Genomic DNA, 12,044 nt, shown 5'->3' with positions numbered 1-12,044 from the left:
ATGAAGAATGAATGATTCATCAAATACCCTTTACGGTCCTAAATACAAAGGATCCGCACAAAGTGGTAATTAAGGGGGAGAGGATATAATCAGTTAACTCAAATGTTTGTGCATACACACTGCCAACGGTTGGTAGTGCAGCAACCTCTGGTAATTGCCTGTAATCAGGTGATGGTGCCTGTGTCTTGACTAGCTGGTGCCTGCTGCACTGCACCATTGCTACAGACAGCAAGATCATATAATCTGTAAATAGTCCTTCAAATGCAGGCACCAATAGAGAAGTGTGTACAGGTTAATACCTATGCGGAGTATAGTATTATTACAGATAGACTTTGCGAACGATACATAAGCCTGCCACTTCATCAGTATATGGGACATATGTTGTAATGATTATGTCTTAGAGTGACCTTTAGGGCTGTTATATACAGCGTGCGGCCCCGCGTGCCTATGCGAATGCGCGTGCACGTGCCGCATGCTTTTCGTGAGTATACTGTGTTGAGTGTATACAGTGTTGTGTGTTTGTGTATATGGGTGTGTGTGTGTGTGTGTGTGTGTGTGTGTGTGTGTGTGTGTGTGTGTGTGTGTGTGTGTGTGTGTGTGTGTGTGTGTGTGTGTGTGTGTGTGTGTTTATGTGTAATTTATTATTTATTAAAAAAAAACATTAGTAAAAAGAAAAAATGTATTAGACTTGTGCAGACACACAAATACACACACACACACACACACACACACACACACACACACACACACACACACACACGCATACATGCATACATGCATACATACACACATACATACATTTGTGCGCAGGCAGTGGCGCGAAAAGATGATTGTCCTCATCTTAGCTGTCATGGAACCGGTATACCCCTGTCTACATTTCTGTTTCACCCCCCCTTTTTCCTCACAGCCCTGCTTGTCAGCTTATTAGTGCCAGCTGTATGTGTTTGGTTCTGCACACAAAACACAGTGCCATCTCCCCTCTCCCAGCAGCTTGCTGTGTTAAAGATGCAACATTATTGCTACATGTTGTAGCTTCCCCAGACACTCCTGTGAGTTGCCATGGCAGCCCCAGCCTTTCTCTCTTATGGGCTAGTCTGCTTTCTCCCCCTCTGCTCTGCCCACAGATGGTCTGTCCCCAGACTATCTTACTACCCAACATACCTTGCCATTTCCTTTCCACCATTTCTTTGGACTCGTGAGTACCTGGCTGTAACCCCTGTAATGGTGCTGCAGGATTATCTTTTCACCTCCCTTTACTACTAAGCACACACAGAGATTTAGACCTACACCTCTACACAAGCAACTGTATTTACCTACTTTCTCCAAAATAAAGTAAGAAAAGAAACAGACCTTGTCGTGCTTGGAAAAGAGGGCGAGTTGACACTATCTGAGCTAAGTCATCACCACATGACCCTCTGGCTTCCAGAATAGTGAAAAGATATTGTGTGCCTTACAGACACTAACAGGAGCTGCTACTCCAGACTCCATTATATTCAGAGCGGCCTCTACAGCAGTACAAGCAAGCAGCTTACACAGCTAATACAGAGCAGCCTCTACACCACACAAAGGAAGCACCAAGTAGCTCAAACTGCAAGCAGCCTGCAGCCTTAACAGACAAGCAGCAGCCTACACTGCACAGCAGCCTTGCAACATACAGTGCTTCTTACACAAAACCTATCTGCCTTTTTCTCTGTCTGAGTTCACCCTCTGCACAGCCTATAGTGAGGAGCCACCTTCCCACCTACCCCTGCGCACGTTCCGACGGCCAGCGCCATCAAGGGCCACGCCGCCGGACACCCACCAGGACACGGGTCAGAGCCAACGGACACCTGTGAGTACAGCTACCCCTACGCTGCACGCTGCAGGACACCGCTCGGCATCATCTGAGACAGACGCCCATCGCTGACAAGGTAAAAGACCGCTCGCCACACGCACTGGCAAAAGGCCTACACACACCTACAGCATGGCAGAACTCAGAGCCTCACCAGACATCACGTAGGAAAGCGATCACTCAGACACAGAGACCGCTGCGCAAGTGCAACAGGCGCGGGCAGACGCAAGGCCTAAACGGACAGTCACACTGACACAAAAGGCCCGCGAAAAATATGAGACTGACATTGGAGCGCACCGCGCTAAATTAGAGTTGGCCTGGGAAACAACCGCATTGGAGTTGCGCAATGTTGTTAGTATTGGCGATAATGCACAACAGCTCGCGCAGGCAATTATTCAAATAAAGTCTGATCACTCGTGCTACCAAGGGCTGTCAGAAACATACATCACCTACTTGACCAGAACCAACACCGGCGAAAGCCTGCAAGAAAGAGACTTACAAAACAACATTGATCTTGCACGTGACAGTCGCGTGCGGGCCGCCATCACAGATGCGCAAAGCGTGAGAAAAGAGCTCCTCCTGGAGACCGCGTCACAGCGCTCAAGCACATCCAGACATTCTTCAAGGTCAGCAAGATCAGCGCAATCTAACGCGTCCAGCACAAGCGCTACCAAGGCGCGAGCCACCGCAAAGGCCGCACGTGCCAGGGCCGAATATGGTCGAAGAGAGGCAGCCGAAAGGGCAGAAAGTGCGCGCATAGAAGAGGAGGAGCAGAACGCCGCCGCTGCCAATGCCGCCGCTGCGCGCAAAAAGGCCGAATTAGACGCGGATCTAGAGGCACTCAATCAAGAGAAGGAAGCCGCTGCCGCCATAGCCCAAGCCGAAGTCCTAGAAGCAGCTGCGAGACAGGACGGCGGGGAGCTACCGTACAGAAGGATAGCCTCAGAGGATCCAGCCCGACGCACTGAAGACTACGTTAGGAGCCTCTTCAGCGTAAACACCAGCGCACCATCTCAACACGGATGGAGCGACTCCACAGACACTGAAGACTCGCTAGGACCACGAGGAGAAGACGCTGCTCTGTCAATGGCACATGCTGCCTGGGATAGCCACAGCTGCAACAGTGATCCACACGCCAGAGCGCACACGGATGCACCACAACAGGCTCGCAATCCAGGTACACCCACGCGGGAGAAAACAGCCCCTCACACTAGCCAGCAGCCATCACGCGTCCACGCCAAGGAAGAGGCGACCGCACAGACCGTCCCAGCAATTACCTCAGAACGGTACCAACACGCGGATGCCTCAGGCCTGACAGACATAGCAAAGTACATGACCTAGTGCACGCAGGGCTCATCTGCTTCGACGACCGCCCTGAGAACTACCGGACGTGGAAGTTCACGTTCAAAGACGCAATCAACAGCTTGGACTTCTCAGCAAGGGAAGAGCTCAACCTGTTAGTCAAGTTCCTGGGGAACGATTCCAGAGAGTACGCAAAAAGACTGCGGGCAGCGAACGCGCATCAACCCCAAGTAGGTCTGGACCTAGTGTGGGAAAGGCTGGAAGAATCCTACGGCAGCCCCGAAGCAGTCGAGGATTCGCTCTTCAAAAGAGTCGAAAGCTTCCCCAAGATCACAACTAAAGACTACTCGAAGTTACGAGATCTTGGAGACCTGCTGCAAGAACTGGAGTTCGCAAGGAAAGACCATTCCTTAATAGGTCTCAACGTCCTAGACTCAGCTCGTGGAGTGAGACCCATCCTGGAGAAGCTACCCTTCAACCTCCAAGAAAAATGGATCTCACAAGGCTCCAAATACAAAAGGGAGAAGCAAGTCGTCTACCCCCCATTCTCAGTTTTCTTGAGCTTCATTCGAGAAGCAGCAAGGACGAGGAACGACCCCAACTTCTTCTTCGGTGCGCAAACCGCATACAGTGCAAGCAGCCTGAGGAACGAGAGACCAGCGACGAGATATGGTAACCCCCAAACACCCATCTCGACCCGCAGGACGGACGTGCCTCCCACGACCCAAACTACTCCCGATCAGTCGGTCGCCGGAGACAAGGAACCAAGGGACCCAAACAGGGAATGTCCCATACACAAGAAGCCACACCCACTCAACAAGTGCTTTGGGTTCAGGATGAAGTCCCTAGAAGAACGCAAGAGGTTACTTGGAGAATTCGGGGTTTGCTTCAAGTGCTGCGGTTCCACGACTCACCTAGCCAGGGACTGTAAGGAAGAGAGCAAATGCACAGTGTGCGAAAGTGACAAGCACGTGACAGCGTTACACCCAGAGGCGATGACACTCCACCAACTCAAGAACCCATCCTCCGTAGCGGAGCATGGCGGGGAGGAAGAAGGAGAGTCAACATCCGTCACATCTCAGCGCACTGAGGTTTGCGGAAAAGAAGGGGACAAAATGTCCTGCTCCAAAATATGCCTTGTCGTAGTGCACCCCCAGAGACAACCTGAGAAGGCTATTCGGATGTACACAATCCTCGACGACCAGAGCAACCGATCACAGGTCAGGTCAGAGTTCTTCGACATGTTTAACATACAAGATGGTGCTTCTCCTTACTCTCTCAGAACGTGCGCAGGGCGAATGGAGACCACAGGGAGAAGAGTGAATGGCTACACCATATGCTCAATAGACGGCAAAGTGAACATGCCCCTTCCCACACTCATCGAGTGCAACCACATGGCCACAAACAGGGACGAGATACCCACACCAGACGTGGCACTCTATTACCCCCACCTCAAAGGAATAGCCAACCACATCCGGCCGGTGGAACAAGGCGCCAAGATCCTGCTGCTGCTCGGTAGGGACATCATGAGGGTACATAAAGTCCGTAAATAGCATAACGGACCCCACAACGCGCCATACGCCCAAAGACTTGACCTAGGATGGGTGATAGTGGGCAACGCGTGCACCAACAAAGAGCACGGGCAAGACTACGTTGATGCCCGCAGAACGGTGGTGACAGAATGTGGACACACATCTCTCTCTGAACCATGTCTTGGCCATCTCCAAGTGACTGAAGGGCCAAGTGCAGAGAAAAGACAAGATCATACCCCTGAGACCAACAAAGACATCCTCACGTCGATGGGATGCGACAATGGCTTAGGATGCTCAGCAGTCCAGACAGCTAAGGATGAGGGGTCGATTCCACCGAAGGAAGAAAGTAACCTCCCAAAGGTGACCGACAAAGGGATCGTCCAAAAGGCAATGAACGATCAATCAGTCCTCTCGCGAGCAATGGCACAACTAAGATGTACAGTTGTTCCTCTCCAAAGAGCATCAAGCGACAAAGCAACCAACTGCCACGGCTGGCATAGCCGCAAAAGATTGCGCCCCACAGGTGAAGCCACAGTGTCAAAAGGACTGTCCTTTCATACATCTAAAAAGAGACAGCCACAGAGACATTTCATAAAGGGTTTTGCTAGGGCAAAAGAGACTGTTCTTCGTTACGTCCGGGGAGACAATAACCTCCCGATGGCAGTCAACAAAGAAACACAAAAGCGCTTCACCAAACTACGCGGAGATGTTCTCGTGCAAGAGAAATGCACCGATGAACTACGGTGCACAGCGCTCCAGACAGCAAGGAACGATGACAAGCAAACACCATCAAGGGAAGATAGAGGATTCCCAAAGTTAACAGTCAAGGAGCTCTCTAAAGACGGACTAAGCAGTTGGGTGACTCCGCTACCAGTCCATTCACCAAAAATACGCCTCCTGAACAATAGAGAACCTGTCATCTCTAGGCTCACTTCGCTTCGCCGCAACCCACGAAGGGAGCCGGAGATCAAAAGCAACTTTGTGGCCTTCATCCAAAAGATATTCCTTACCGGCCACGCAAAGCCAGCACTTCTAATGAAGAAGGGTGAAGAATGTCGGTACCTCCAATCACCTGGGGCCTACCACCCTCAGGAACCTGATCAAGTCCGGGTAGTGTTCGACCCTAGCGCTCAGCTCCAGGGAGTCTCCCTGAACGACGCCCTCCTCACTGGGCCAGACTTGACGATCGGTCTTCCAGGGACATTAATTCGCTTCCGCAAGGAACCAAACGCCATCTCCTTCTGCCGAATGCCAGGTGATAGAGCAACAAGCTACCACGACTGGCGCACTTACAAGGGGATGTGCTCTGTGGATAAAAATGCAGAGACAAAAGGACTGGTTTCTCACAAGGCTAAAAGGAAACAGTGCCAGAGACTCTTACAGAAGACATTGTGTTGCATCAAGCTAACCAAGAGCTGTGCAGCCACCCGGCTTCCCTTACTGGAAGGTTGGCCAAAGAACATTAACGCCAGTGGTACCGGCCGGTATCACCTTGCTATGGGAATATGGACTTTTGCATTGTTATATTATGTTTGCATTGCACATATGTTCCACATAGCCTGTTATATAGTGGTATCTACAGATACCAGACGGGGAGTGTCATGGAACTGTCTACATTTCTGTTTCACCCCCCCTTTTTCCTCGCAGCCCTGCTTGTCAGCTTATTAGTGCCAGCTGTATGTGTTTGGTTCTGCACACAAAACACAGTGCCATCTCCCCTCTCCCAGCAGCTTGCTGTGTTAAAGATGCAACATTATTGCTACATGTTGTAGCTTCCCTAGACACTCCTGTGAGTTGCCATGGCAGCCCCAGCCTCTGTCTCTTATGGGCTAGTCTGCTTTCTCCCCCTCTGCTCTGCCCACAGATGGTCTGTCCCCAGACTATCTTACTACCCAGCATACATTGCCATTTCCTTTCCACCATTTCTCTGGACTCGTGAGTACCTGGCTGTAACCCCTGTAATGGTGCTGCTGGATTATCTTTTTACCTCCCTTTACTACTAAGCACACACAGAGATTTAGACCTACACCTCTACACAAGCAACTGTATTTACCTACTTTCTCCAAAATAAAGTAAGAAAAGAAACAGACCTTGTCGTGCTTGGAAAAGAGGGCGAGTTGACACTATCTGAGCTAAGTCATCACCACGTGACCCTCTGGCTTCCAGAATATTAGCCGCTGTCTGACGGCTCCCCGCTCCTTGCCGTGCGCGCTTGCGGCCCTTGTATAGAAAGGCTGACGGATGTCAGACAACTAAAAATCCACGCGTGCAGCGTAGCACGCACCCGGCACTATAGAAAGTGCCTTAGGTGTTAACTCGTGGATAGATGGAGAACACAGTTTCTTGCCTTTGTGCTGTTTGCAATGTGCACAATGTAACAGAAATGAAGACCTAATCAGTGAAGGGTCTGTTTAAATACACTGTATATATCAAGCACGGCTTGATGGTGAACCAGTGTCTATCATAGTGTGTCTAAAGACACAGTGTTCTGCCAATTCAGCAAAATATAGGACACATGGTGTAGTGCAAGCATGTCAAACTTGCGGCCCACAATGAACATATTTGCGGCCCAGCTCGCCAATATTTAACTCATGCTGCGCGCGCTTTCTGCAAAGGCAAAAAAAAAAACCTCCCCCCTCTCCCGATTGGCTGGCGCGTATTGGCACGCTGCCAGAAAAAAATTTTGGCCCGCAGCCAGCTCTATCCGAGCTTGCATAGTGAGGCCCGCCTCTTCCTGCTGCCCACCTCTTCCTGCTGCATGGAGCAAGTCAGGTGACTACTGCTCCATGCCTGCCTTGCTTCCCCCTTGCCCTCCTGCTCCGATTTCCTCCCCCGTTCCGATTTTGTGTGTGTGTGTGTTTGTGTGTGTGTGTCTGCGATCACGGGCCCCCCTCCTCCCCCTCGTGCAGAGAGATATGCTGCAGATGCCAGCCGGGTCTTAGCATAACAGCATAGTTGCGATCACAGCACCACTCCCGTCTGTGCAGAGAGAGCATGGCCGCCCCCCTCCATGAGGTGCAGAGAGTTCAGTGGAGATCCCACGGACAGGGGTTTGTCTTCACAGCAGCCCCCCACCCCCCTATCAAATCTCTGTGTGAGCTGCACGTGCAGAAGGAGATCTGTGTGTGTGTGTGTGTGTGTGTGTGTGTGTGTGTGTGTGTGTGTGTGTGTGTGAGAGAGAGAAAGAGAGAGAGTCTCAGAGAGAGAGAGTCTCAGAGAGAGAGTGTCTGAGAGAGAGAGTGAGAGTGTCAGAGAGAGAGAGAGTGTCAGAGAGAGAGAGAGAGAGAGAGAGTGTCTGAGAGAGAGTGAGAGTGTCTGAGAGAGAGAGAGTGTCAGAGAGAGAGAGTGTGTCTGAGAGAGAGAGAGAGAGAGAGTGTGTCTGAGAGAGAGAGTGTGTGTCTGAGAGAGAGAGAGAGAGAGAGTGTGTGTGTTTGTCTGAGAGAGGGTGTTTGTCTGAGAGAGAGTGTTTGTCTGAGAGAGAGTGTGTGTCTGAGAGAGTGTGTGTGTCTGAGAGAGAGTGTGTGTCTGAGAGAGTGTGTGTCTGAGAGAGAGTGTGTGTCTGAGAGAGAGTGTGTGTCTGAGAGAGAGTGTGTCAGTGTCTGAGAGAGAGTGTGTCAGTGTCTGAGAGAGAGTGTGTCAGTGTCTCAGAGAAAGAGTGTCTCAGAGAGAGAGTGTGTCAGAGAGAGAGTGTGTCAGAGAGAGAGTGTGTCAGAGAGAGAGTGTGTCAGAGAGAGAGTGTGTCAGAGAGAGAGTGTGTCAGAGAGAGAGTGTGTCAGAGAGAGAGTGTGTCAGAGAGAGAGAGTGTGTCAGAGAGAGAGAGAGTGTGTCAGAGAGAGAGAGAGTGTGTCAGAGAGAGAGAGAGTGTGTCAGAGAGAGAGAGAGTGTGTCAGAGAGAGAGAGAGTGTGTCAGAGAGAGAGAGTGTGTCAGAGAGAGAGAGTGTGTCAGAGAGAGTGTGTCAGAGAGAGAGAGAGTGTGTCAGAGAGAGAGAGTGTGTCAGAGAGAGAGAGTGTGTCAGAGAGAGAGAGTGTGTCAGAGAGAGAGAGTGTGTCAGAGAGAGAGAGTGTGTCAGAGAGAGAGAGAGTGTCAGAGAGAGAGAGAGTGTCAGAGAGAGAGAGAGTGTGTCAGAGAGAGAGAGTGTGTCAGATTGAGAGAGTGTGTCAGATTGAGAGAGTGTGTCTGAGAGAGAGAGAGAGAGAGAGTGTGTCTGAGAGAGAGAGAGAGAGTGTGTCTGAGAGAGCGAGAGAGAGTGTGTCTGAGAGAGAGAGAGTGTCAGGGAGAGGGAGAGTGAGAGTGTCAGGGAGAGGGAGAGGGAAAGGGAGAGTGTCAGGGAGAGAGAGGGTCAGTCAAAGAGAGAGTCAGTCAAAGAGAGAGAGAGTCAGTCAGTCAGAGAGAGAGTCAGAGATGTCAAGTGTCAGGAAGAAAATATTAATTTTATCGTTTTGTTTTTATACTGTACTTTTCTAAATAAACCTACGTTTCTATGAAAAATGAAGTTTTTGTTTTTTTGCGGCCCACCTAAACTTAAACCTTGTTTATTTGGCCCGTGTTAGCCTTTGAGTTTGACATGCTTAGTGTAATGGATATGTCCTAGTGTGACCTTAGGTGTTGGCTCTTGGATAGTTTGAGGACCCAGTTCTATGCCTTAGTGCTCTTTGCAATGTGCACAATGTTCAACAGTAGCGGAGACCTCCTAGTCAATAGAGGGTCTGTATAGTATACTGTATATAATAAGCACCGGGTTTGGGTGAACCAGTGACTACCACAGTGTGTCTAAAAACACTGTGACAAATACAAGTACCGTATATTCCGGCGTATAAGACGACTGGGCGTATAAGACGACCCCCCAACTTTTCCAGTTAAAATATAGTGTTTGGGATATACTCGCCGTATAAGACTACCCCTCTTCCAACGCACACACCAACCAAATAAAAATTAAAAAAACATCAAATTTTATTTATATATACTGTGCCGGCACATCCTATTCTAACTTTTGCCCGTCTTGCTCCGCGCATCATTATGGGCTGGCGCACGGCCACGTTCGGCGCCAGCCCATAATGATGCGCGGAGCAAGACGGGCAAAAGTTAGAATAGGATGTGCCGGCACAGTATATTGAAATCAAATCTGATGTTTTTTTAATTTTTATTTGGTTGGTAGCCTAGCCGCATCTTCCCCTCCCCCTTCCTTTCCCCTCGCGACCCCCACACACAATCACACCACACATTCAATCACAAAACATACACATATCACTATACATATATATACACATACACTCAATCACAAAACATTCACATATCACTATACATATATGTACACATACACACACACACACACACACACACATATATCACTATACATATATATATATATATATACATATACACATACACACACACACATATATACACACACACACCACTATACATATATATACACACACACACACACACACACCACTATACATATATATATATACATATATATATATATATATACATATATATACATACATACATACTGTACACCACTATACATATATACACACACACACACACACACACATATATATATATATATATATATATATATATATATATATATATATATATATATATACACACACACACATCACTATATACACACACATCACTATACACACACACACACACACACACACACACACACACACACACACACACACACACATCATTATACACACACACACACATCATTATACACACACACACACACACACACACACATCATTATACACACACACACACACACACACACACACATCATTATACACACACACACACCCATGATTATACACACACACATCAGTATACACACACACACACACACACACACACACACACACACATCATTATACACACACACACACATACACTCAATCACAAAACATTCACATATCACTATACATATATGTACACATACACACATACACACACACACACACACATATATCACTATACATATATATATATATATATATATATATATACATATACACATACACACACACACACATATATACACACACACACCACTATACATATATATATATATATATACATATATATACATACATACATACTGTACACCACTATACATATATACACACACACACACACACACACACACACACACATATATATATATATATATATATATATATATACATACACATCACTATACACACACACACACACACACACACACACATCATTATACACACACACACATCATTATACACACACACACACACATCATTATACACACACACACATCATTATACACACACACACACACATCATTATACACACACACACACACACACACACACACACACACCCATCATTATACACACACACACATCAGTATACACACACACACACACACACACACACACACACACACACACACACACACACACACATCATTATACACACACACACACACACACCACACACATCATTATACACACACACACACACATCATTATACACACGCACACACACACACCCCCTCTGCTTGCTCGGTTCTCCACGCTTCTGAGCACTGGAGGAGTAAAGACAGGAAGAGGAGGGCTTGTGTCTGTGTGCAGAGGGACGCCCCGCCCCCTCTGCAAGCACAGGGAAACAGCAGCAGCACGGAGCTTCTGCCTGCCACTGCTCTGCTCTGCACTTTGCCGGCGTATAAGACGACCCCCGACTTTTGAGAAGATTTTCCAGGGTTAAAAAGTCGTCTTATTCGCCGGAATATACGGTAGTCAGCTGATAATGAACAAGGGTTCCCTATCTGACTCTTGATATTTAGAGTTGTAATGGGATATGTTACATCTGGGGAAGTGTGTGTGTGTGTGTGTGTGTGTGTGTGTGTGTGTGTGTGTGTGTGTGTGTGTGTGTGTGTGTGTGTGTGTGTGTGTGTGTGTGTGTGTGTGTCTCTACTAAAATACTAGTTTATCCAAGAATATTCCTGGTCTCTTGACATTCTGTTTGCATACTGAAAATGTTGCATAAATTAAAAAAGTAACAAAGGAAAAGTTGAAACTAGCAGGTAAAAATGTAATTTGGGATAAACTTGTATAGTGCATAAACTTTTCTAAGCACTGCCGCCTAATATATCTCTTGTCTCTATTTAGAGGAGCAAAGTATAACATTTTGGCGCATATTACATTCACTTTGGATAGTATTGAGGACAACTTCAGGACCCATACCCTTACTGTTTCTGGGCATGGTAAGTATTAGCATGATTGTATTACTGTACCAACATATTGGTAAGTTAATGACTGGTGGCTGCAATTGAAAAGACAATTTTGAATGCTATGAGTGGTTTAAATGCCACATTTCTATTCCA

General features: G+C 47.7%; 1 protein-coding gene across 2 annotated transcripts in view; it reads left to right on the top strand.

Moving 5' to 3' along the window:
• The window catches only part of RTKN2 (rhotekin 2), a 243,539-nt gene that overhangs the window by 159,771 nt on the left and 71,724 nt on the right, over nt 1-12,044 (top strand). For both annotated transcript variants that reach the window (XM_075612971.1, XM_075612972.1), the window contains one exon: nt 11,830-11,924. In XM_075612971.1, the coding sequence (XP_075469086.1) occupies nt 11,830-11,924 (95 nt within the window). The remainder of the gene's footprint in view (nt 1-11,829; nt 11,925-12,044) is intronic.

The sequence above is a fragment of the Ascaphus truei genome, chromosome 8 (assembly GCF_040206685.1).
Source record: "Ascaphus truei isolate aAscTru1 chromosome 8, aAscTru1.hap1, whole genome shotgun sequence".
Classification (NCBI taxonomy): domain Eukaryota; kingdom Metazoa; phylum Chordata; class Amphibia; order Anura; family Ascaphidae; genus Ascaphus; species Ascaphus truei.
The sequence above is the reverse complement of the archived record's forward strand: the minus strand, read 5'-3'. Positions and strand labels throughout refer to the sequence as shown.